Raw genomic sequence first — 22,961 nt, forward strand, 5'->3', positions numbered from 1 at the left:
CTGGAGTTTCAGCTTTAGCATCATTCCTTCCAAAGAAATCCCAGGGCTGATCTCCTTTAGAATGGACTGGTTGGATCTCCTTGCAGTCCAAGGGACTCTCAAGAGTCTTCTCCAACACCACAGTTCAAAAGCATCAATTCTTCGGCGCTCAGCCTTCTTTACAGTCCAACTCTCACATCCATACATGACCACAGGAAAAACCATAGCCTTGACTAGACGAATCTTTGTTGGCAAAGTAATGTCTCTGCTTTTGAATATGCTATCTAGGTTGGTCATAACTTTCCTTCCAAGGAGTAAGCGTCTTTTAATTTCATGGCTGCAATCACCATCTGCAGTGATTTTGGAGCCCAGAAAAATAGTCTGACACTGTTTCCACTGTTTCCCTATCTATTTCCCATGAAGTGATGGGACCGGATGCCATGATCTTCATTGGGTGCCTAGTTTACACCTGGGGAAACAGAGTCAAGACCAGTATCTATGTACATGGGTGGCAGACTCAGGGCAAAGAAAAAAATCAATGAAATGTTGTATTAATTGTTGTTGTTCAGTCACTCAGTTGTGTCTGACCCCATGGACTGCAGCACACCAGGCCTCCCTGTCCTTCACTATCTTCCAGAGTTTCCTCAGACTCACGTCCATTGAGTTGATGATGCCGTCCAACCATCTCATCCTTTGTTCCCGCCTTCTCCTTCTGCCCTCAATCTTTCCCAGCATCAGGGTCCTTTCCAATGAGTTGGCTCTTTGCATCAGGTGGCCAAGTATTGGAGCTTCAGCATCAGCCCTTCCAATGAATGTTCAGGGTTGATTTCCTTTAGGATTGACTGGTTTGATCTCCTTGCTGTCTGAGGAGAAACAGAATCAATAAGATGTATAAATACAGAAAGATTTACTGTAAGGAATCTGTAGGGTTGGCCAGCAGGCTGGAGACTTGGGGTGGAATTACAGTTCAAGTCTGAAGACTGTCTGCTGGCAGAATTTCTTCTTCTTCGAGGAGATCAGTCTTTCTCTATTAAGCTCTTCAGCTGACCAGATGAGTTCTGCTCACATAATGGAGGGTTATCTACTTCATGCACAGCCTACTAATTGAAATGGTCATCTCATCTAAAAATACCTTCACAGAAACACTGAGAATCATTTTAAATTTTATTTTTATTTAAATGTTATTTAAATTTAATTATTTTTAAATATTATTTAAATTTATTTTTAATTTATTTTTAAGGTAACATTGATTTATAGCATTATATAAGTTTAATGTGTACAACATTATATTTTCTACTTCTGTGTACAACTGTAGCATGCTCACCACTAGAATGATGTTTGACCAAGCACCTGGGTACCATGACCATGGCCTTGCCAAGTTGACACAGATAATTAACCATCTTGAATATTATTGTTGGGTTTACTGTTTGCTCTTTAGGTAAGAGCCCTAGGGCAGTAAGAATAACATGTGAAGTGGAAAATGTTGTGTTTCATAGACATGATCTCATTTGTTCTCCTTGGGAGGGACTTCCCAGTCTTGCAGAGAATTCTGACATTCCACGTGCGGTCCTAGTCCCCTCGGCACTTCCAGTCGACACTCAATGGCAGCAAGTTTGTAAGCATGCTGACAGCACCCCCTCTCTCATCTTTGCAGCTGATTCTTTTTATTTACTTATTTTGGCAGCACTTCACAGTGTGTGGGATCCTAGTTCCCTGACCAGGGTCGAAGTGCGCCCACCTGCAGTGCCCACCTAAGGTGGAGTCTTAACCAACAGACAGCCAGGGAAGTCCCTGCAGCTAACTCTTGATTCTCTGTGTCAGTCCAGGTATTTTCCTTCCTGCTCTGCTCGTCATGTTTACCCACACACCCCTGCCAATGCCTCAAACTAAAAACCAAGTACACCTGAATGCAAGATGTGGTAGTTAAGTCACTAAGTCACGTCCGACTCTTTGCAATCCCATGGACTGTAGCCCACCAGGCTCCTCTCTCCATGGAATTCTCCAGGCAAGAGTACTGGAGTGGGTTGCCATTCCCTCCTCCAGGTATCTTTCCAAGCCAAAGGCTGAACCTGGGTCTCCTGTATCACAGGGAAATGCTTTACCATCTGAGCCACCAGAGAAGCCTGCAGTAGCTAAAGTGCTCACTGAATAGCCTGTCTGGGCTGGAATCCCAGGCTGGCCGCATGGGCACAGCTTCACAGAGACTATCTGCCTCCGTCGCGAGGACAATAGCACCTTCTAGGCAGGAGGAAGTGAGGTGCTGGGCAGGGTTGCACCTGGTACCTAGCTGGCAGTCGACACTCAGTAAGTGTTCGTGCTCATTGTTAAGGGTCATTCTCCCTTCCAGACTTCCACGTTCAAAGGGGAGAATCTCACTAGTGACCCTGACCTAATCTTTCAGGTCCCGTTTCCACCCCTCCTATCCCTCTATATAAAAATGTCATATTTTTAGCAGAGAGCTTTCAGATTTTTTATCCTTATCCCCCACCAGAATCCAAAAATAAGCTTGATGAGAGTATAAATTTGCTTATGGAGAGTAACAGAGAGAATAAACAAATATTGCTTCAGAGAAACAATGTGTGACACCCCTGTGACAGAATGACTGTGAGAATACATACATGTGTATGTCCCAGGTCACTCAGTCATGTCTGACTCTTTGCGACCCTGTGGACTATAGCCTGCCAGGCTCCTCTGTCCATGGGATTCTCCAGGCAAGAATACTGGAGTGGGTTACCATGCCCTCCTCCAGGGGATCTTCCCCATCGAGGGACTGAACCCCCATCTCTGCACCTTCTTCATGGCAGGTGGGTTCTTTACCGCTGAGCCACCAGGGAAGCCTGGTGAAGGTATATAAACATACATAAAGAAAAACCATGTAAAGACACGCACACACACATAAAGAATGTGTGACTCCAAAGGTCAAACAGTGGAGTCCAGCCAGTGTGAATGGGCACTGCTCCTTCTGCCCCACTCACCGCAGCATGGAGTTTTAGGTTTTATGATTTGCTAGTTTGATAAGTGGAAAATGATTTCTTGATGCTTTAATCTGTATTTTTCCTCACTTCCAAAGTTGAATACTTTCTTCATATATTCGTTTCCAACTTGTGAATTGCCTGATCATGCCTGTTCATTTTTTTAAAAGACTTTTTTTTTAAGAGCAGTTTTTGGTTCATAGCAAAGTTGAGAGGAAAATACAGAGATTTCCCATATGCCCTCTACACTGACACATGCACAGCTTCCCCCTTATAGACACCCCTCAGCAGAGGGTACACTTGTTACAATTGATAGCCTACACTAACACATGATAATCATTCAAAGTCTGTCATTTATATTTTACTCTTTGTGCTGTTCATTCTAGGGGTTTGGATAAATGTATGACATGTATCCATCATTACAGTTTCATGCAGAGTATTTTCACTGTCCTAAAATTCCTCTGTGCTCTGCCTGTTCATCCCTGCCCCCCTGACCTCCAGTAATCTTTTACTGTCTCCATAGCTTTACCTTTTCCAGAATGTCATAATCACCCAAATATATAGCCTTTTCAGATTGGCTTCTTTCACTTAGTAATATGCACTGAAATTAGCTCCATGTCTTTCATGGTTTGATAGCTCATCCCATTTTAGTTTTGAATACTATTCCATTGCCTGGATGGACCACAGTTTATTTATCCATTTGCCTTCTGAAGAACATCTTGGTTGCTTACAAGTTTTGGCAATTATGAACAAAGCTGCTGTAAATAGCTGTGTACAGATTTTTGGGGGTGAATATGTTTTCAACTCCTTTGAGTAAATATCAACGAGCATGATAATGGACTGAATGCTAAGAGTATGTTTAACTTTATAAGAAGCTGTCAAACTGCCTTCCAAAGTGGCTGCACCATTTTGCATTCAGCGATGCAATGACATTCTAGTTGCTCCACATCCTTGTCAGCATTCGGTATTGTCACTGTCCGGGATTTTGGCTATGCTGACAGGTATGCAGTAGCTGCTGCTGCTAAGTCGCTTCAGTCGTGTCTGACTCTGTGTGACCCCATAGACGGCAGCCCACCAGGCTTCCCCGTCCCTGGGATTCTCCAGGCAAGAACACTGGAGTGGGTTGTTATTTCCTTCTTCAGTGTATGGAAGTGAAAAGTGAAAGTGAAGTCGCTCAGTCGTGTCTGACTCTAGCGACCCCATGGACTGCAGCCCACCAGGCTCTTCCATCCATGGGATTTTCCAGGCAAGAGTACTGGAGTGGGGTGCCCTTGCCTTCTCCATGCAGTAGCAGTACCGCACAATCCACCAGTCACGCTCCTTAGTGTGAGTTGCAACAACCTGGCGTGACTTAACTGTTTAACACGCAGAGCCAATTCTTGCATCATCTTATACTCATGGAAACTTATTTACTGCAGCTCTCTTTCTAAATCTACCTCACATATACATTTTATGTATTGCCTAAGTGATATATACCACTGCACACTGTTAAAGATAACCAAGTAAAGATATCCGTTTGCTTAATCATTCCCAAATGTAAAGAGATTTCAGTTGTTTCACCCCTTTAACATCATGATGTATGCAGCTGTCCTCTTCCATCTCAGCAGAGATGTCTTTTTGTTTTTCAAATGTATCTGTTTTTTTGTGTGCATGTCTGCTTGTGCACAGCCAGGCTTCTATTTGCTCACTTTTCTGTGTGTTTTTCTACATTATTGTCTGAAAGAGGATTTGCTGGATCAAGCAACATGGTCAGTTTTATGACTGTTATTAACTAGATTAAAAAAAAGAATGGGGCAATTTTTCCTGTCCCTTGGTAAACTTTTACTAAATAATATTTGTTGGTGAATTACTCATTTCTTTTAGAAGAAATCCCCACCCAGAACCTTCTGAGGTGAGGTCCAGGGTGAGTATTCAGGTCAGCCTTCCTGTTATGTGGACACACCAGTCCTGGGGTCTCCCAGATCTCCAGACCCACCAAACAGGAGTCTCATTTGAATTACATGAAAGGCCAGAGACTCTGCAGGGAAAAGTCCTACATAGACTGAGGTGAAAAGATTAATTTCTAATCACCTTTCTTTTCTGTGGCATAGCCCCATTTCCCCTGCCCCCAATCTAGTCATTTTCACACCCTGGTGACACAGAGGTGACCCCAGCTTCATCTATAGGTACCTCTCATACAGATAGATAATTCCATTATAAGTTTAGACCCTGACCAGTTGTAAAAGGGATTTAGTAGCTAATTATGTTTGTCACCAGCAAAGTCCATTAACAATAACCAGGAAATAAAAATAGAATCTGAGTGATGAAATAAAGCCTGACCTTGTTTCTGTGCTGAGTCTAGTTCCCTGGCTCCCAGGGCACTGTGTGCAGAAGCCTGGAGCTGGACACCTCAGACTGGGGTTCCTGGCACAAAATGGTGGTGACGACCCCTCAGCTCAGGGACCTGTGCAGAAGCTCCGCCCCCAACTCTGAGTTGCCATGGCGGGCCCTGTGCAAAGATGCTGCATCCAGCACTGCCATCTGGAGCAAGGGCAGCAGCTGTGAGATGCCTGAGAGAACCCCGCCCCCTTCCCCCAAAGCAGCCCAGCCCTGCTGTTGGCAGAGCGGGTGTTCTGGAGCATGACCTCCCATCTCTCCATGTTTTGATTGAAGAGTCAAGCTTTCCTTTGCTTCTGAACTGAACCTGGCTTCAGTTCTACTGGCTCCACGGACACTGGGCAGGACCCTCACGGGGGACAGGAGGGCAAGTGAGCTGCTGAGTCAATGCTAGAGAGCCGTGAGTAGAGCACGTGCAAGCCCAGGCAGAGACCTCTCTGGGAGGTGGCTGCTGAGCACATCTCTGGAGGTTAATGGGTTCTGCCAGCAGGCAGAGAAGAGGCTGGTTTTGGCGCAGCGTTATCACAAGATACGCTTAAGAGTTAAATTGCATCTTGTAAGTGCCACCGAGGACTTCACAGCAGTGAAAAGCATAAATTCAAATTAGCCCAATGACCTTTTGGTTTACAAAGATTTCACAGGAAACTTTTGCCTATTCCATCTTTTAAAAATTTGATAAGCCCTCAGTTACATACCATTGGATTTTTATCTCTGCTTAAGTTACATCAGAACCTCTTCGCATTTGCAGAGAATTCCAGAGGAGTCAGGCTGGGCCCTTCTGACTGTCATCCTAGAGTATGATAAACACATTCCTAGGGAACATTATACCTTTAACAAGTGGAGACCTACCCTGGACAGACACTCCCCAAATGCGTCTGGGAGCAGCCACTGTCTCTCCTGCCTGGGAGAGCCTGGTGCATCACTTTGGGGTGATCCCTGGGACCAGGGTTTCCTCGAGGCCAGTTCTTAAGCCCTCAAGGATGACTTGGCCCAGGAGAGGGTATAAATCCATGATGGTGGTCCACAAAGTGTTGGCACTTTGTGAAGAGCTCGCCTGGTCAGAATGAGACATGAGTGAGGAGATTTTAATGGGGTGAGTGTGGGGAGAATAAAACAGATGGGTGATTCTCAGGGGGAAAGCCCGGATCAGAGACTGCTAGGGGGGAACTAAGAAACCACACAAGCATGGCAGACACGGAGGCCAGCGCAGAAGTGAGAGGAATGGGAGGAATGAAAGAAAAACAGGGCATCGGATGAGAAATTCTGCCAGCCCACTTGTCTGGGGTGGTCCTGCCCTTAGGGACCTATTGCAGTGTTAATGGAAACACCTCCCACCCTGGTTTAGCTAACTTTCAGGAAGTGAGAACTGGGTTGGTTGACTTTGGGGAAGTGAGAAGCAAGGCCAAAGGGAAGCAGTAGGACATGGAGATTCAAGTTGTTCTGCCAGGGATGTGAGGTGGCCTTGCCAGAGCTGCTTGACCATGGTCGCTCTGCGGCTGTGTGGCACTTGTCCTCTGCTCAGGGATCTGAAGACAGGAGGCCCAGTGCCCAGTGCCCAGTGTTGGGAAACTCGTGGGCAGGCCTCTTTTCATCCTGTCCTTGCTTTAGATACTAAACCAAGGACAGGTATCGATACAATAATCTCCATGCTGAATAAGACCTATATTTCATCCATGGCTACTTTTTAAACAATTTAGTCCTGATTTATGTGAATGGGTGATCCTCCAAGCCTGCCCAAGCCAGGGGAAGCTACTGCCCTGGAGGATTCACTGCCAACGGTCAGGGCTTTTATTTGAGAGAAGGGCACTATTTTGACTCTGGCCTTTTAGAATTTCTCTCTGGAGGTCGTGATTGGACGTTCCCACAGCATGGGGTCACCTGGGTGGTGGGTAGCTTCAACGTGGCATCAATAGGAGCAAAACCCAGATAATCAAGGTGGGGCGGTGGTTCACTGGAGAACTGCAAGGTCAGGACAGAGGCCTGAGAGTTTGGTTAGGGGATAAAGTTTAAAGAAAGTTGTTTCCAATCTGAAATGCCACACCTAACTCAAGTACCAATGTCCAAAAGGCTGACATTTCTGTAGTGGATGAGGTGTGCGCTCCACCGTGGAGACAAGCCCGCAGACCCCCAAGCCCGCCTCCGAAGGATGCAAAAAGTCCACCGAGCCGCCTGTTTCTAGCCGGGGCTCTGAGGCCGGGGGTCTGACCCCAGGCCGCAGCATTTTCTGTACCCTGCATAGCAGCTTCCTGCCTACAATGCGCTTCCCCTTTCAGACGCGGACCAGCCTGCTTTGGGGGTAGGAATAGGCCTTTGCCTCTAGAATCACTTCCGATGACATATGGAAAAGCGAACGTGGGGCTGAGACAGGCAAGCGACCTGGGTGTGCACTGAAGCACCCTCCCCACCGCACGAGGAACAGCGGGAGAGGCGGGCTGCATGATCAGACCCTCCTTTCGTCCGACTGCCTCTGTCCAGTGCGCTTAGACTTCAAAGTGCTCCCAGCAGATCCCGGGTGGACAACATCCCCTTTACCGAGGGGGATGCAGTGTCCAGTCGTGGGCCCCCGCCTCCGCGGGCCGGACCGGTCCTGCCTTCACCCCGTGGCCTGGGAGCGGGAGGCCGGGGGTAGGGTGAGCTCTGCTGAGCCGGGTCCGAGGCCGGGCTGGCCGGAAGGAGGAGGCCCGGTGCCAGGACGCCAGTGGCACGCGGGCGGGGGCCCGGGGGCTGACGCCGTCAGGGGCGGTCCTGGGAGCCGGCCGGCGAGGTTCCCCGCACCCCCGGGAGGAGCCGGCGGCGGCCACGTGACCCTCGGCGCGGCCAGAGGCCCAGAAATAGCAGCTGCCGTGGATCCGCCCGCGGGCGGCGCAAGGGGAGGCGGGGACCGCAGGAGCCGGCTGGCGGGGCGCGGAGCGTGGCGGCCCCGGAGGATGCGGAGCCCCTGCCTGGCCCGGCCCCGAGCTCATGATGGCCATCCGAGAGCTCAAAGTGTGTCTTCTCGGGGTGAGTCCTGCGCCCCTGGGGCCGCGCGCCCCACCCCCCCCCCCCACTCCCAGCGCTCTCTTAGTCACCCTCCTCCCTGCGCCCTCCTCGTCCCCGCTTCCCCGCGCCCCCTTTTCTTCAACTTCCCCGCCCCGCCCCCTAACCAGCCCCCCGGCCCCGACGTCTGTGCGCCCCCCGTGTCCCCTGCGCGCACCCCCCTGGCCGGCCCGCTCTCTGTCCCGGCCCCGCCGGTCCGGTCCGAGCCTCTCTCGGGTGCTTCCTGGCTCGTCCCCTCGCCGCGCCGGGTTCCCGGAGCCCTCGTCCTCTCGGGCCGCGCCGGGCCGGGGACCCCTGCGCGGTGACACCAGGCCAGGACCCCGCCTCCGTGGGCTTTCTCCTTCGCCTTTAATAATTTCCTTCCGGCGGAAACTTTAAGTTACTCAGCCAAGGCGCGGAATCCTTTTGCCTCCTGGGGGCAATTAGTTTATTTACTTTTTTTAAAAAGAAAACAGAGCTCAACTCGGGGTGAAAAAATGCGCGAGGGGACGACCTGGCGGGAACGTAGAGGGAGAACGCACCGTAGAAAACTTTTCGTGCTGCGGATCAGGGCAGGACGACAGAGTCCTCCCCTGTCCCCACTTCCCCTCCCGAAGCGGGTCCTTCTGAGCCCAAAGAAACGTGGAAGAAGCCGGAAACAAAGACAGACACAAACTCCCCAGTGGTGCGGACCTGCCCCCTGGGAGTGCTTAGGGAATTCAGCTGGCGTTTTGGATCGCTCGCTCTTGGGTACCCACACCACATTCCGGAATTGCTTCTTTGGGAAGAGCTGGTTTTCAGCCCTGGTTTTAGCAGCTTTTGGCACAGACGGCTAGTGTTCAGCCCTTGGCAGTTCTGGTCTCCCAAGAAAACAGTTTCCGAAAAAAGCAGCAAAGGTTGGACCGGTTCTGTTTATATCAAAGCAGTGCTAACTGGTCTGTCAAGAGGGTTGTGCAGAAGCAGATAAAGAAGGAATGGTTCTAGCTTAGGGCCGGATTGCCCCACACCCTGAGGCTGGGAAAGATTAAGGGCAGGAGGAGAAGGGGGCAACAGAGGATGAGATGGTTGGATGGCATCACTGACTCAATGGATATGAGTTTGAGCAAATTCCAGATGGTGAAGGACAGGGAAGCCTGGCGTACCGCAGTCCATGGGTCACAAAGAGTGGGACACGACTGAGTGACTGAACAGCAACAACAAGGGGCTGTCTGGACTCCCTGGAGGCCCTCCTGGAACCTGGGGAGGTCTGGCCTCACTGTCCTTTGCTAAAGCCCTGTTTACACTAGGTTGTCCTGTTGGCCTTGGTCTCCTGATTCATCCAGGGGGGTCAGGCAGAGGCCCTCCCTCCTCTGTGCCTGCCCCCATGTTGGGCCATGGCCTGGATCTGGTGGATGCTGTCCTGGCCTCCCTCTGTTGACCTTTGTCACAGTTGCAGGGGTAGGTGTCACCGCCAGGCTCTCTAACATAAGCCAGATACAAATTCCAGGAATTGCGTGTTTTCCTCCTGAGGAGTCATTTCAGCCTCCAGAAAGCGCTTCAAAGACTCAGAAGGTCGGGTCCCCGGGAAGCAAGAGGCAACTTTGACGTGTGTTATGTGTGTCAAGATTGGCCTTGTGAATAAATAAAATCAGAAATGATATGCTTGTCCCAGCACATGAATTATGTTCAATTTTTCTGCTTATAGATAAGTCTGTTTCCTTCTACAATCAGGTAGAAGAGCTCTGATCCAAAGCAGCAAGCCTGGGTTCTTATGCTGTCCTGCTCACTGGCTGTGCAGTTCTGGAAAAGTATCTTGATCACGGTGTCTGTGAAATGGACGTAATAACATCTTCCCGTTTAAGGCAGAGGACTAGAGCAGACGATCTCCTAAGATACACAGTGCCATTTCTTGCTACCCTGTGACTCCAGGATGATAATTAGCGAGGCTGGGAGATGAGAAAGCTGGGGGAAGCCCTTGCACTTCTTTTTGCCTTATCTCTAAGGATGGAATGCACTTGTTCAGTGACTTCCTGGAGACAATGCCTCTCCTTGTGTGCTGGTCCTTTGCAGAGTCCCAGAGGTAGGAGGCTGGGCTTGAAAGAAAAGAACAGCCCCACAGCAGTTCAGGAAGATAAATCTGAGCAGATGAAGACTTTGAAGTTTCAATCCCATCACCCTGTATCTGTGGTCTTCTTTTTTTGAGGGGCTCTAGGTTTTGTTCTTGTTCAGATCAGAAGCCATTTCTTTGAAATCTCGGAAAGGGCCATTGCTCTTATTATCACACCAAATAATGTGTCTTAAGTCCCCCGGTTTGGCTGGTCCCATCCTGTGTGTGTGATAGCTAGGTTCTCAGCTGCTCCTGAAGCAGGGCGATGCTCTGGGTGAGATAGCACTGTTGGTGATGGTAGTTTAGTCGCTAAGTCATGTCTGGCTCTTTTGTGACCCCATGGACTGTAGCCCACCAGGCTTCTCTGTCCATGGGATTGTGTAGGCAAGAATACTGGAGTGGGTTGCCATTTCCTCCTCCAGGGGATCTTCCCCTACCCAGGGATTGAACCCAAGTCTCCTGAATTGTAGGCAGATTCTTTTATCACTGAGCCACTAGGGAAGCCCTGAGATCGAACTGGGTGTGGCCAAAGCCAATCTAACTGCTGGTTTGCTCTCTTGGCAGATCCACAGGAGAGAGAATCCTGTGGATCCGCCCCTGGAAAAGAGATTCGGTGCCAAGCTCACAGTCCTCTCAGAATTTTAACAGGAGCCCTGGTTCCTCTGTTCTTTGTATGGGAGGCCTGTCTTTTGTGGATGAAGTGTTGCATATAGTCAACACTCAGCTTCCTATTTCAGCCACTTCCACACCTTCCTGAAATCTCAGGCCCTTGCAGCCACGCCCGCTGCCAGCATCACTGTCTGTCAGCCCAGTTGAGCAGGTGATGGGAGTGGGACCGTTTAGCCTTGCTGGCTCACCCGAGAGGCTGAGGGGCTGGTCCTTTAGTGCCTGGTGATCATCCCTGGCACTCGGTGATCACTGGGAGACCTGCTTCCCATTTAAGGCCGTGGTTGTGCTCAGCTCGGGTGGTGCAGGCGTACCCCCCTCTGAGCTAAAGGTCCCCATGTGGATGAAGATTCCTGACCCGAGGGTAACTTGCAGCAGGTGGCAGCAGGGTGTGCCAGGTGGCATGCACCTGTGCTTTTCAAAGCCCTGCTGTTAGGCCCTGGGGTTCAGAACCCTGATCTCACTTCTCTCAGTGCGTGCTCCAATGTGGAACCACAGCCATCTGTGGAGCATTCCCCAGATGCTTTGTGCTCGTGGAAAAATGAAGGACCGAGAGCGTGGGGTTTATTTAGGCTACCTGTTACAAATTCTTGGCTCTTGTTGTTTCCATGGGAGGACTTGGTCATACATATTTCTCCCATGCCTTCGTGAGTGCCCTTCCCTGGGATTACCCCGGATGCCTTGGGATCGAGCTGGGCAGCAGACTGTCCGAGTTGGACTCTTAGGACCCATGAATCTCACTCTTGCCAATTAAAGTGCCAATCTTCCCGCTTTGTGAATCTCAGTTAGTATTATGAAACACATAGCTAAAAAACAACTCCATTAAAAACAGCAAAGTATGTTTAAAAAAAAAAAGTAACAAAAACAATATTGAGGCAGCAGCTGTTCCAACCCCAAAAGTGGAAAGCGTCCCAGTTTGCGTTTTTAACACACATCACCACGTGGCAAAAAGCAGGAGGAGGGAGAGAGAGAGAAAGAGAAGGGGAAGGAGGGGTAGGGCCAGGGGAGGGGGAGAGGCGCTTTCTTTTCTTTTATTATTTCCTCTGGGTGTGTGCACTTAAAAACTGCTTCCGAATGGAATCCCAAAGAGATTTATATCTGGATTTTGGTTGTCTTGACGACAGTTTAGAGATTTCTGCCACTTCTTCCACAGGCATCAGGGGCCTGGTTAGGCCTCTCCTGTGGCCTCTGTTCAAAGAGCAGGCAAGTCCCTGGGATTCGCTGTGACATCTGGGCAGTGAGGACTTCACCAGAGAGGGCTGAGGGGTCCCCGGGGGCACCAGGACCTACGAGGCTGCTCACAAGAAGCAGATCAGCCTGACCTGTGGACCCTGGCCTGGCTGCTCTGGGTCAGGGTGAGCACCCCTTACTGACAGTATTCTGTAAGGTGATGTGAACGTGTGGGGTCCTCTCGGAAAGAACACATGCATAGCATGGGGAGGAGCCGCCCAGGCAACCATCAGCGTTGTCTAAGTCTGAGGTTCTGTTGGTGGTGCTGGTGCTAAGCTGTTCAGTCATGTCTGACTCTTTGCGAACCCCATGGACTGTAGCCTGACAGGCTCCTCTGTCCATGGAATTCTCCAGGCAAGAATACTGGAGTGGGTTGCCATTCCCTTCTTCAGGGGATCTTCCAGACCAGGGATCAAACCCGGGTCTCCGGCATTACCGGCAGATTCTTTACCATCTGAGCCGCCAGGGAAACCTACACGTTAAGGCACCAGGACGTGAGGAGATTTGAGCTCAGGCGTTAGAAAAGGTCTTCAAGTTCACTTGTGTCCAACAGGTTAGACTAATGTCTAACTTACTCTACTTCCTTTTGTCTGAGTTTGTATAATTTGTCACATGTATTAGAAATTGGAATAGGCTTTCCTTCCCTCGGGCTTCCCTGGTGGCTCAGCTGGTTAAGAATCCGTCTACAGTGCCAGAGACCTGGGTTTGATCCCTGGGTTGGGAAGATCCCCTGGAGAAAGGAACAGCTACCTACTCCAGTATTCTGGCCTGGAGAATTCCATGGACTATATAGTCCATGGGGTCTCAGAGAGTCAGACACAACTGAGCGACTTTTACTCATTTTCCTTCCCTCAGTTATCCACTGATTATCAACAGCTTCTCTCGTGCCGGGAGCTGAGGGTGGCGGCAGGTGGACAGCACAACCACGAAAGTTGCTCAGTTGTGTCCGACCCTTTGAGACCCCATGGACTGTATAGTCAGGGATTGCGTGTTACCTTTGGTTCTCAGCTCTTTCATCTGAGACAGTCCCTCTCTTTTTTTTTACCACCATGACATTGGCACCTCTGAAGCATCCAGGCCAATGGTCATGTACAAAGCCCTGGGATCTCAATGTTTCTGTTTTGTTTCCTCGTTGCTTCTTCTGGGTTCAGATGGGAAGACTGTGTAGGTGGTGTTGAATGGTCTTATTTTTTTCTGTATAATGTGGGGAACATCTTTCTCTTTTAGCTCTATGGCTCTCACTCAGTGAACACTCCTGGTTTCTCTGACTGTGCAGTGGTGTGTCTGAACAGAACAAAGGGCCTTGCCCTTGTGGGTCTGGCGCTCTAGCAGGGACTGAAGGTGTAGACTGAAACCTACTGGGGGTGAGTGAGAAGCCGAGCTCACCCGCCCACCCACCCCGTTCTCCTCTCGGGGCTCCGGGCCCGGTCTTTTTCCATGAGCAATGACCACCTCTTAACAGACCAGATGATTTATTTTCCCCACTTGAGTGCTAAAGCTGCTGAGAGTCGCGGGTGTCCTGAGGAGTTTGTTGGCAGAAATACAGAAAAGTGGGATTTAACATCAGGGGCCCCTGGAGAGCTTTTCCCCGCAGAACCTCCAGGAGTCTTTTCTGATCAGTTTCCTTGCTTCTGAGGCCCAGCCTTCTCCTGTTCTCTGGAGGTCACTACTGCGCCTTCTGCTTACTCCAGCTCTAACCCAGAATGCAGCCTGGGCCACTTTCAGTCTCCATGGAGGCATCTGGATGACTCGGGCTGGTAGAATCCAGGGGAGGTCACGTCCCTCCTACTTTCTTTCCTTTGAGCAAGATCTGGGGAGCTGGATCCCTTTGTATCAACAGTCTGTGTTGTTCTAGAAGAAACAGACACCTGAGTTTTCCAGAATAACTTCCTTTCTGCTCTCATGGAGTCAGTAGTCTAATGAGGACATGCAGATGAGATGCCTGGTCCTGAAAAGTGCCTCTTCACCAGCCAGCCCTGGAAGGGGAGGAGAAAGAAGGGTAGGGGAGGGAATGGGGAGGAGAAGATAAAAGGAAAGAAGTATGAGTGAGGGAGTAAGAGGATGCAGACCTAGGCTTGCACGGGCGCGCACGCACGCGCACACACACACACACACACACACACACACACACACAGTGTCACATAACATTTGCCCTCTGCTGGCAAGAGAAGAGAGCAAAGCCTTTCTTGTTCTCCTCCCTCCCTTTCTTATCAAATAATTGGCCAGGGCATTTACATTTATAGCGAGCTTAATTAAGAAAGTCTTTCTTTGTGTGTTTTTGAAGAACATCTCATAGCATCAAAGCTTAATACTTCACAGACCCCTTTCATTTTAGGAGCTAAGATACTTTCTAAACTTTTTCATAACAAACTTCTGAAAAGCTACTTTTTTTTTTTTATTGTCTGAGTTCGTCTTCATTGAATTTTGAATCTGATGATGAGGTTGGGGAGGGATTAGGGGTGAGATGGCAGAGACGGGGTCCTCACCAGGATGACGCCTTCAACCTTGTCTCTTTATTAGGACATGGAACTGTACTGCCTCGCCCGGGTCTTGTTGCCTCTGGTGCGATGGAAATCCCGGGGCTGTGAAGACAGCATCCTGCCTGCCCTCCTTCATCTCACGGACACCTCCTGGTGGTTCTTCTCTCCCTGTCTTTTATGTTCAGATGACACCTTCATTTTATGATCAGCATCCAGCCCACTGTCCTGCTCCCTGGTTTTCTCTGTGCTTTTCAGCCCCACAGGCTTCCATTGTTGTGTTTCCTTATTCTCTTCTCTTGGGTGAATCTCAGTCTGTCCTTTAAAGAGACACCAGGGCTGGGCTCTTAGAGGAAAATGTTTCTGACTCTGCTTTCCAACCCTCTGAGCAGGGTGGTGTGCTGAGTCCCAGCGAGGGAACTTTCCTTCCGCTGCCAGTATAGACCAGAAACCCAGCCAGCTCACCCTGTGGGGAGTAACACAGGCATTTCATGAGGCTTCTTGTTTTAGTTTTTAAAAAGGGATCTGTAAAAGTAAACGGGGATTTCACTAATGGGAAGAGTGCTGTGGGGATGAAAAGAGACCCTTACGGGTGTGTGCGTGTAGGCAGGTATGAGGACTTGCCACAGAGCTGGGGTGCTGAGGGAAGCTCTGTCCCTGGGTTTCCAGCCCAACAGGGTCCTTGGGCTGATAGAACTGGAAGGGGGAGGTGAAGTAACAGCACCAGGTGACCCCTGGGGTGTCACATGACGTCATGTCACATGACGCTCAATTGCCAGGTAAGGGAGTGGAGCTTGTAGGGCCTTAAAAGGGCCCCAGAAGCACAGCCCAGAGAGTATTTTTTTAAAGAAAGACATCGCTTTAAAAAGATGGAGTGTATTATTTCTAGATCTCCATCTCAGGTTAGGTTAATCTTGGTAAGATAACTAGTAGAATCTTTTTTCAATAAGAGTAGAAAGATTTTTGAAACTCTTGCTAAAGTTATAATTTATTATTTGAACATGTTGCTGCTATTGATGTGAATTGCATGATTGTGCATTTTACTCCCGTCAGCTCTGTGCTTCCAGTTTGTTAATGATAATTATTGTGTCACAACTAACCACGTGCACACCCTTAGTCTTGCTTGTGAGCAGTGTAGTTACAGATGCTCTGCTGGTGTCTTCTCTGTATGTCCTTGACTTCTTCCTTATTAAAATTATCCATGGATAGAAGAAAAACAGTAATTATAAACTTACAAGCACCATAATAATTTTCAGTTGCCCTCAGCCCTGATCACAACAGCGACATCAGTAACATTTGAGGAAGATTGAACACAGGCCTGGAATTGAAGCCAAAACTTACTCTGTTCTTTCTCAGGCAAGAAAGTGCTTTGAGAGAGTAGCGTTGAAATAAACACATTACCCTGTGTAAAATAGCTAGCTAACGGGAAGTTGTTGTATAACACAGGGAGCTCAGCCTGGTGCTCTGTGACAACCTAGAAGGGTGGGATGGGGTGGGAGGTAGGAGGGAGGTTCAAGAGGGAGGGGACACGTGTAAACCTGTGGCTGACTCATGTTGTATGGCAGAAATGAACACAACATTGTAAAGCAATTGTCCTCCAATTCAAAATAAATTTAAAAATTAAAAAAAAAAAGAAAAGAAAAAAGAAAGCACTTCAGAATGCCTTGGATGAAGAGGGATGTCTTGAAATTACTCTAGTTTATGAGTATTTCTGTAACCAGGACAGCTGACATGTACCAAGGGTAACTCATGCCAGACACTGTGCTGAGTGTTTTGGCTTTCCGTTGCTTTGTGACAGACCGCCCCAAACTTAGTGCTTAAAACAACAATTTATTGTTCCTCCTCACTGACTGCTCTGGGGGCTGACTGGGCTCAGACGGGCAGTCCTTGCTCAGATGGTGGCCGGGGCTGGAACTGAAGCTGTAGTGGCTTGGGCTGGGCTGGCTGCACCCGCGGGGTGACCAGACATCTGTCTTCACGTGGCTTCTGCACGCCGTCACGTGGGCTTCCTCACAGTGTGGAGTCTCGGGGCAGTCAGACTGCCTCCACAGTGGCTGGCCGTCTCCAGAGCAGGAGTTGTGTTGTGAACTCAAGTTTTCATACATGACATATAGTGAGTCCAAACGAACTGAAACGTCAGAGTTTGCAGCAGAGAAGGGTATTGCAGAACGAGCAAGGGGAACGAACAGCTCACGCTCAGAAAGTCTCAACTCCTCAGTGGTCTGGGGGGAATAGTTTTATAGGAAAATCTGGGGTAAGGGCAGGAAGCAGGTTGTGTTCCAGGCATCTTGTGCTCAGCCTGAAGTTAGAATCCTCCACCTGGGTGACAGGATTTTGAGCATGACCTTGCTAGCATGTGAAGTGAGCAGTAGTTTGAACATTCTCTGGCAATGCTTTGGCCACCTGATGCGAAGAGCCAACTCATTGGAAAAGACCCTGATTCTGGGAAAGATAGAAGGACATCGAAGCCTGGCGTGTTGTGGTCCATGGGGTCGCAAAGAGTTGGACACAACTGAGCAACTGAAAAACAACAACAGCCTGGTTAAGGGCCTTAGTTCCTGCAGAAGAGCACAGAGATATTTGCTGTGCGTCCCTTGAGGAGGAACCAGGACCCTGCCCAAGCTGCACTACGATTTCCTGGGTGCTTTCCCTTTGTTTCTGCATCTCCTCCCTTCCACAATTAGAAACTGCTTGAGTCTGCCCTTTGGAACTTGGGGAAGGTCTAGGAGGCCGAAGCCTTTTTCCTACAAACAAGAAACGGGGGACAAAGAAAGGCTTTTGTGCCCACGAGGGCCCCACAGGGTCCTGCTCGGTCTCTGTTCCATGAGCTTTGGGTGGATGCTAACAGGCTCCTTGCTCATAGATCACAGAATGTCATTTCTGTCACATTTCACTGATCGAGTCAGACGGCCAGCCCAGAAGCAAAGGGAGAATTAGACTCCAACTCTTTTTCAGTCTGTTGGACTGCACGAGCATTTCACCCACATCTTGCATTAAAGGAAACTGAAGCTCGGGGCCAGGTAACAGCACAAAGACTCCCAGCTGATAATAATAATAATAAGTGAGCTTTCAAGGATTACAACCAGCTCCGCATGACCCTGGAACCAGCGACACAGCCTTTGCTGGGCTGCAGACTTTCTCAGTCACAAATTACTAGTTCAGATTGGCATGTGGCACAGTAGCATGGGGTCACAAAAAGAAAGAAATAAAATAATTCATCAAATTGAACCAGGTTTGAAGTACTTCCCTGGATAAGAAAGTGAAAGTGTTAGTTATTCAGTTGGGTCCGACTCTGGGCGACCCCATGGAGTGAGTATCCTCCCTGAAAGAAAAGGCAAATAGCCTCAGTGTCAGGGTTCTGGCCAGGGTTGGGGAGGTGAGATGATCGGCCTGAATTAGCCGTGAAGACGTGAAGCGGTGTCTGCAAGGAGGCCGGGACACATGCAGGACACACCGTGCTTGGGACAGTGACGCCGGCCCACCCTGGGTTCACTTAGCGCCTCGCAGGGGCAAACAACTGAATGCAGAGTTGTTCCATTCAGTCTTTGGTCAGCCCTGTGTGGCAGCCCCTGCCTGTGTTTTGTGGTATGAGATGAGCTTTGGTAGGTCCCAGGCATCCCGGACGTCATAGGGCTGTGTGTGCAGAGGGACCTTGGGCTCAGCTTTATCCGTTGCCCTTTTCCCAGTTTGTTTTCAGGAAGCCCTGGATTCCAGGCCTTTTTTTCCTTCACTCCCTCAGGGGATACGTGTTGAGTGCTATAATTGTTTCAGAAAGAGTTGGTTCGCAAACTGTGATCAACCTGCTGGATGGTGGAGCTGTAGGCATTAGGAGTTTCTAGGGCTACAGTTCAACTGTCTTCACAGCTAGATGGGCCTCCTGCCAGCTGAACACAGTGGACTCTGGGTCACCCTCAGGTCGGCAGACGTGGCTTGCTCTCGCTTTGTCACGTCCTAGCTCGATTCCCCTGGGAGACCACATAGCTACTGGGGTCCAGATTCCCGCTTTGTAAAATGCTGGCAGTTTGCACAGACAACCCCTCTGACCCGGCCTGGCGTGTCATGTTGAAAAGTTCTCTTACCTCTGCTTCCAAAAACCATTTTACACCCTGATAATCTTGAGGCTTAAGAGAGTCTAAGTAGATTCTTTGCACAAGAGGATCTCCAATTAAGTTTTATTTAATCTGCTTAGCCATGGGATCTGGCAAGGCATAGGTGATAAGTAATAGCTTTTGATTTACTGTGTGATATTGTAGAACTTCATTCTTTTCATGAATTTGACCCAATTTGTAACATACTCTTTAATTAAAAAAAAATAAATTTGACATTAACACTGAATAAGTTTAAGGTGCGAGCTCAGTCGCTCTGTTGAGTCCAACCCTTTGCGACCCCATGGACTAGCCCACCAGGCTCCTCTGTCCATGGGATTTTCCAGGCAAGAATACTAGAGTGGGTTGCCATTTCCTCTTCCAGGGAATCTTCCTGACCCAGGGATTGAACCTGAGTCTTCTGCGTCTCCTGCCTTAGCAGGTAAATTCTTTACCACTGAGTTTAAGGTTAGGTGTGTGTACACTTATGTGTTATAATATGATTGCTGATGTAGTCATATTTGTCACATTGCATAATTGTAGTACAATTTTTGTCTATATTCATCATACTGTGCCCTAAATCTCAATGGCTTATTCACTACTTGTTACAACTTTGTGCCCTTAACAATAGCAGTCTTACCCCTTCTCCCTGGCTGAAGCCCCATCCCCTGGTTACCACCATTTTACTGTCTGTTTCTTATAGGTTTAACTTTTTCAGATTTAACATATAAGTGGTAGCACCCAGTACTGGTCTTTCTCTGACTTATCTCACATAGCATCATGTGTTCAAGGTCCATCCATGTGGTCACAGATGAGAGGATGTCTTCCTTCCTCAAGGCTGAATAATACTCTCTTTTCTGTTTGTACTACATCCTTTTCATCCATTCATTCTTTGATGGGCATTTGGATTGTTTCCATATCTGGGCTCTTGTGAATAATATTGTGGTTAACATGGGGTACAGATATTTCGTTGAAATCCTGTGTTCATTTCCTTCGGATATAAGCCCAGAAATGGAATTACTAGATCATATGTTAAATCTATTTTTAATTTTTTGAGGAACCTCAATATTATTTCCCATAGTGTTAGACCAATTTACATTCCCACCACAGAGCACAAGGGTTCCCTTTTCACTACATTTTCACTACAACCTGTTGTCTCTTATCTTTTTGGTCATGGCCATTCTAACAGGTGTAAGGTGATATCTCATGGTGATGTAACTTATTCTTTACATTTTTGTACTAAAGTGTAAGGTTCTTGCAAAAAAGCTCATAGATCTTATAGTGCACAATGGATTTTGACAAATTAAACTGACCTATGTAAATGTCCAGATCTAAGAGTAGAATATTCCTGGGAATTCCCTGGAGGCCTAATGGCTAGGATTCTGTGCTTCCATTGCCAGGAACCCAGGTTCAATCCATGATCAGGGAACTAAGGCCTCACAAGCTATGAGGCATAGCCAAAAAAAAAAATTAAAAACCAGAATATTCCCAGTAAGTGTTTATGAATGATTTTCTGCACCTTTACCAACACTGAATATCATCAAAACTTTTTATCTTTGCTGATATTATCGATAAAAGTTGATAACTTGTTCTAATTTTATTTTTTTAATTATGGATGACTTTGAGCATCTTTTTATGTTTATTGACTAGCTCTATTTCTTGTTACCTACACATTCACATCATTTACCTAATTTTTATTGGGTTATTTTTCTTACTGACTTTTGAGACACTTTGTATATTAAAAAACCAAACCCTTTGTCATTTGTATTACACAAGCCTTTCTTCAATTTGTTGCTCTCTAGTTTACTTTTTTTTTTACTGAATTAAAAATCGTATTAATATTTTAAACTCTTTGTTTAGTCAAATATATCAGTATTTTCCTTTATAGTTTTGGTGTTTATGTCTTGCTTAGAAAGTGCTTCCATATTCTAATATTGTAAAATTTTAACCTATATTTTAATTTTCCTTTTGTTCATTCATAGTGTTTTACATTTTTTTAATTAAAAAATATTTTTTTATCATGTGAAATTTATTTTGGTACAAAGAGTCAGGTTGGGATTCACATTTTTTCTTCTTTACTCCAAATGTCTAGGTAGTTGTTTTAATGCTGTTTGTTGATTAATTCATCATTAGTCACTTGTCTGATATGTTATTTTTTGTCATAAATGAAGTCCCTGTATGTATTTGGGTCTGTTTATGGACTCTGTATTGTTCTACTAAAAAATGCACTGATTTCTGAATCTATCAGATACAGGAAAATTTAGAAATCGTGTGAAGGAACCTGCTTTCGGGTACTGAATGGTGCATGGGTCTTGGACATCCAGGGCTGTAAGTACGATCTAGGTGATTGGTTTGCTCACGGAACGAATATTAATATTAATGAGCACAAGCTTTCCTAGGTGCTGAGTGTATTGCGAGTTTTGTTCATCTGTGCCAATGTTCATCTTACCGAGAATGATAATCTGGGACATTGCATATATGGAATTCATTCAGTGGTTAGTGGAATATGCTTTAATGAGTGAAAAATTTGAGAGGAGCTAAAAGGAAAGAGTGATGTAGTAAGCTGAGCCTTAGCTGGGTGGTACCCATCTCTGAAGTGCGATGGCTTCTGTGTTTTGACCAGTTTTAGAAAAATACGTAGGCGAAATGATGAGTTAACAGTTTCCACCATCTACAGCCCTGGGATATTTTCCATGCTGTGTTTCTTTATTTTTCCCCCTTCAGTATGAGTGGGATTACTTCTACTGGAGTTAGTCCAGAAAGTGCTGTGTCAGTGGGAAAGTGAGTGATACATTGAGCTTAATGTGTAGGATCCTTCATCTCCCACAAATAGAGCAGGGCTGGAGCCCTTCTTGTGACAGGCTGAAGCTTTCTGATACCTGTGGTGATGGACTGTAGGGCATACTCTCTGGTCAGTGAAACAATGACCCCGCATCACAGCGGGTCCAGCACTGCTTATTGCCGGTCAGGAGGGGCAGAGGCTACTTTCAGAAGGACACTCTTCAGTATCAAGTGTGAATCCAGAGGCACAGGTTCTTCTTCTTTCTAAGTCTGATTCTTCCTCTCTGCCAGGAGTCCCAACCTGAACCCGAAGTGTCATCCCATTCTCCTGGGCTCCCATCATTTCCAGGAGTCGCCCAAGAGAGGTATGGACACAGTTCCTGGGACCATGGGCTGCCACCTGCCTCCCAGCTGGCAACCTCTGCTCCTGCTCTGGGGGCGGATCCACATCTCCTGGGTGCTGTGTCCCAGCCTCTCTGCCACCGGCCCCTCCTCTGTCTTTAGACTCATCTTCCCCACCATGAGCCCTCATACGTGAATCCACGCACATGACTGGTGAAATCTCATGGGTGTGAAATGGTCTCATTGCCCTCTGATGGACAGAACTCCCTTTGACTGGAATGTTAATACTTCTGTTGCCTGTAATCCTCACATATCATGGTATGGTAGCCTTCCTTGGGTTACTTTCCAGGTCACATGTAGGGTGGGCAGGATTCTCAGAGCCCCTGCAAAGTGCCTGAGGAAAGAGCTGCTTCTACCTGAGAACTAAACTGAGTTTCATCTGGAGTTGGGTGTGGCTCCCAGTTGGAGTTGTAGAAGCCAAAGAATTACCCGGAACGAATGTGGTCGGTGTTTGTGTGTTATTTTAGGAAATTCCTTAGAGTCTTAATTTTGGAGGGAAGCAGATCCTGCCTCTGAATAAACTCAAGGAGGCTGAGTACCTCTCGGGCAGCGCAGCTATGGGCAGGTGACCTAGTTTGAACAGCCTGAGGTCTGCGCCCCAGACCTGGCCTGGGAGCAAGGCGACAGTGGGGAGCTGTGCCTGCAGACTCATGGTTGGCCTGGGGTTGAGGCATGATTTCGGCTGTGACCACGGCTCTCCAGTTTCCTGAGAATCCCATGAGTAACCCATGCGGCTCACCACGTCCCGCAGTGGTGCTCTTCTGGTCCTGAAGTCTTAACAGAGCTCACACCTCACGGTGCCGGGTGATGGAACGGTGGTCTTACATCAGCAGCATGTGCTGGGCATCTTGCTTGTGATCTTATTCTCACAAAATCTATTTCTTCTTTTGAA

The 22,961-nt window shown here is 48.0% G+C and overlaps 1 protein-coding gene across 2 annotated transcripts in view; it reads left to right on the plus strand.

Annotated features, from left to right (window-relative positions):
- Window positions 1-8,160: 8,160 nt before the first annotated feature.
- Window positions 8,161-22,961, plus strand: part of RAB31 (RAB31, member RAS oncogene family) — an 81,568-nt gene continuing 66,767 nt past the window's right edge. The window contains exon 1 of one of the 2 annotated variants that reach the window (XM_027525553.1): window positions 8,161-8,327. In XM_027525553.1, coding sequence (XP_027381354.1) covers window positions 8,289-8,327 — 39 coding nt within the window. In that variant the 5' untranslated portion in view covers window positions 8,161-8,288. The remainder of the gene's footprint in view (window positions 8,328-22,961) is intronic. The other variant, XM_027525552.1, reaches the window with a different exon arrangement.

The sequence above is a fragment of the Bos indicus x Bos taurus genome, chromosome 24 (genome assembly GCF_003369695.1).
Source record: "Bos indicus x Bos taurus breed Angus x Brahman F1 hybrid chromosome 24, Bos_hybrid_MaternalHap_v2.0, whole genome shotgun sequence".
NCBI classification, from domain to species: domain Eukaryota; kingdom Metazoa; phylum Chordata; class Mammalia; order Artiodactyla; family Bovidae; genus Bos; species Bos indicus x Bos taurus.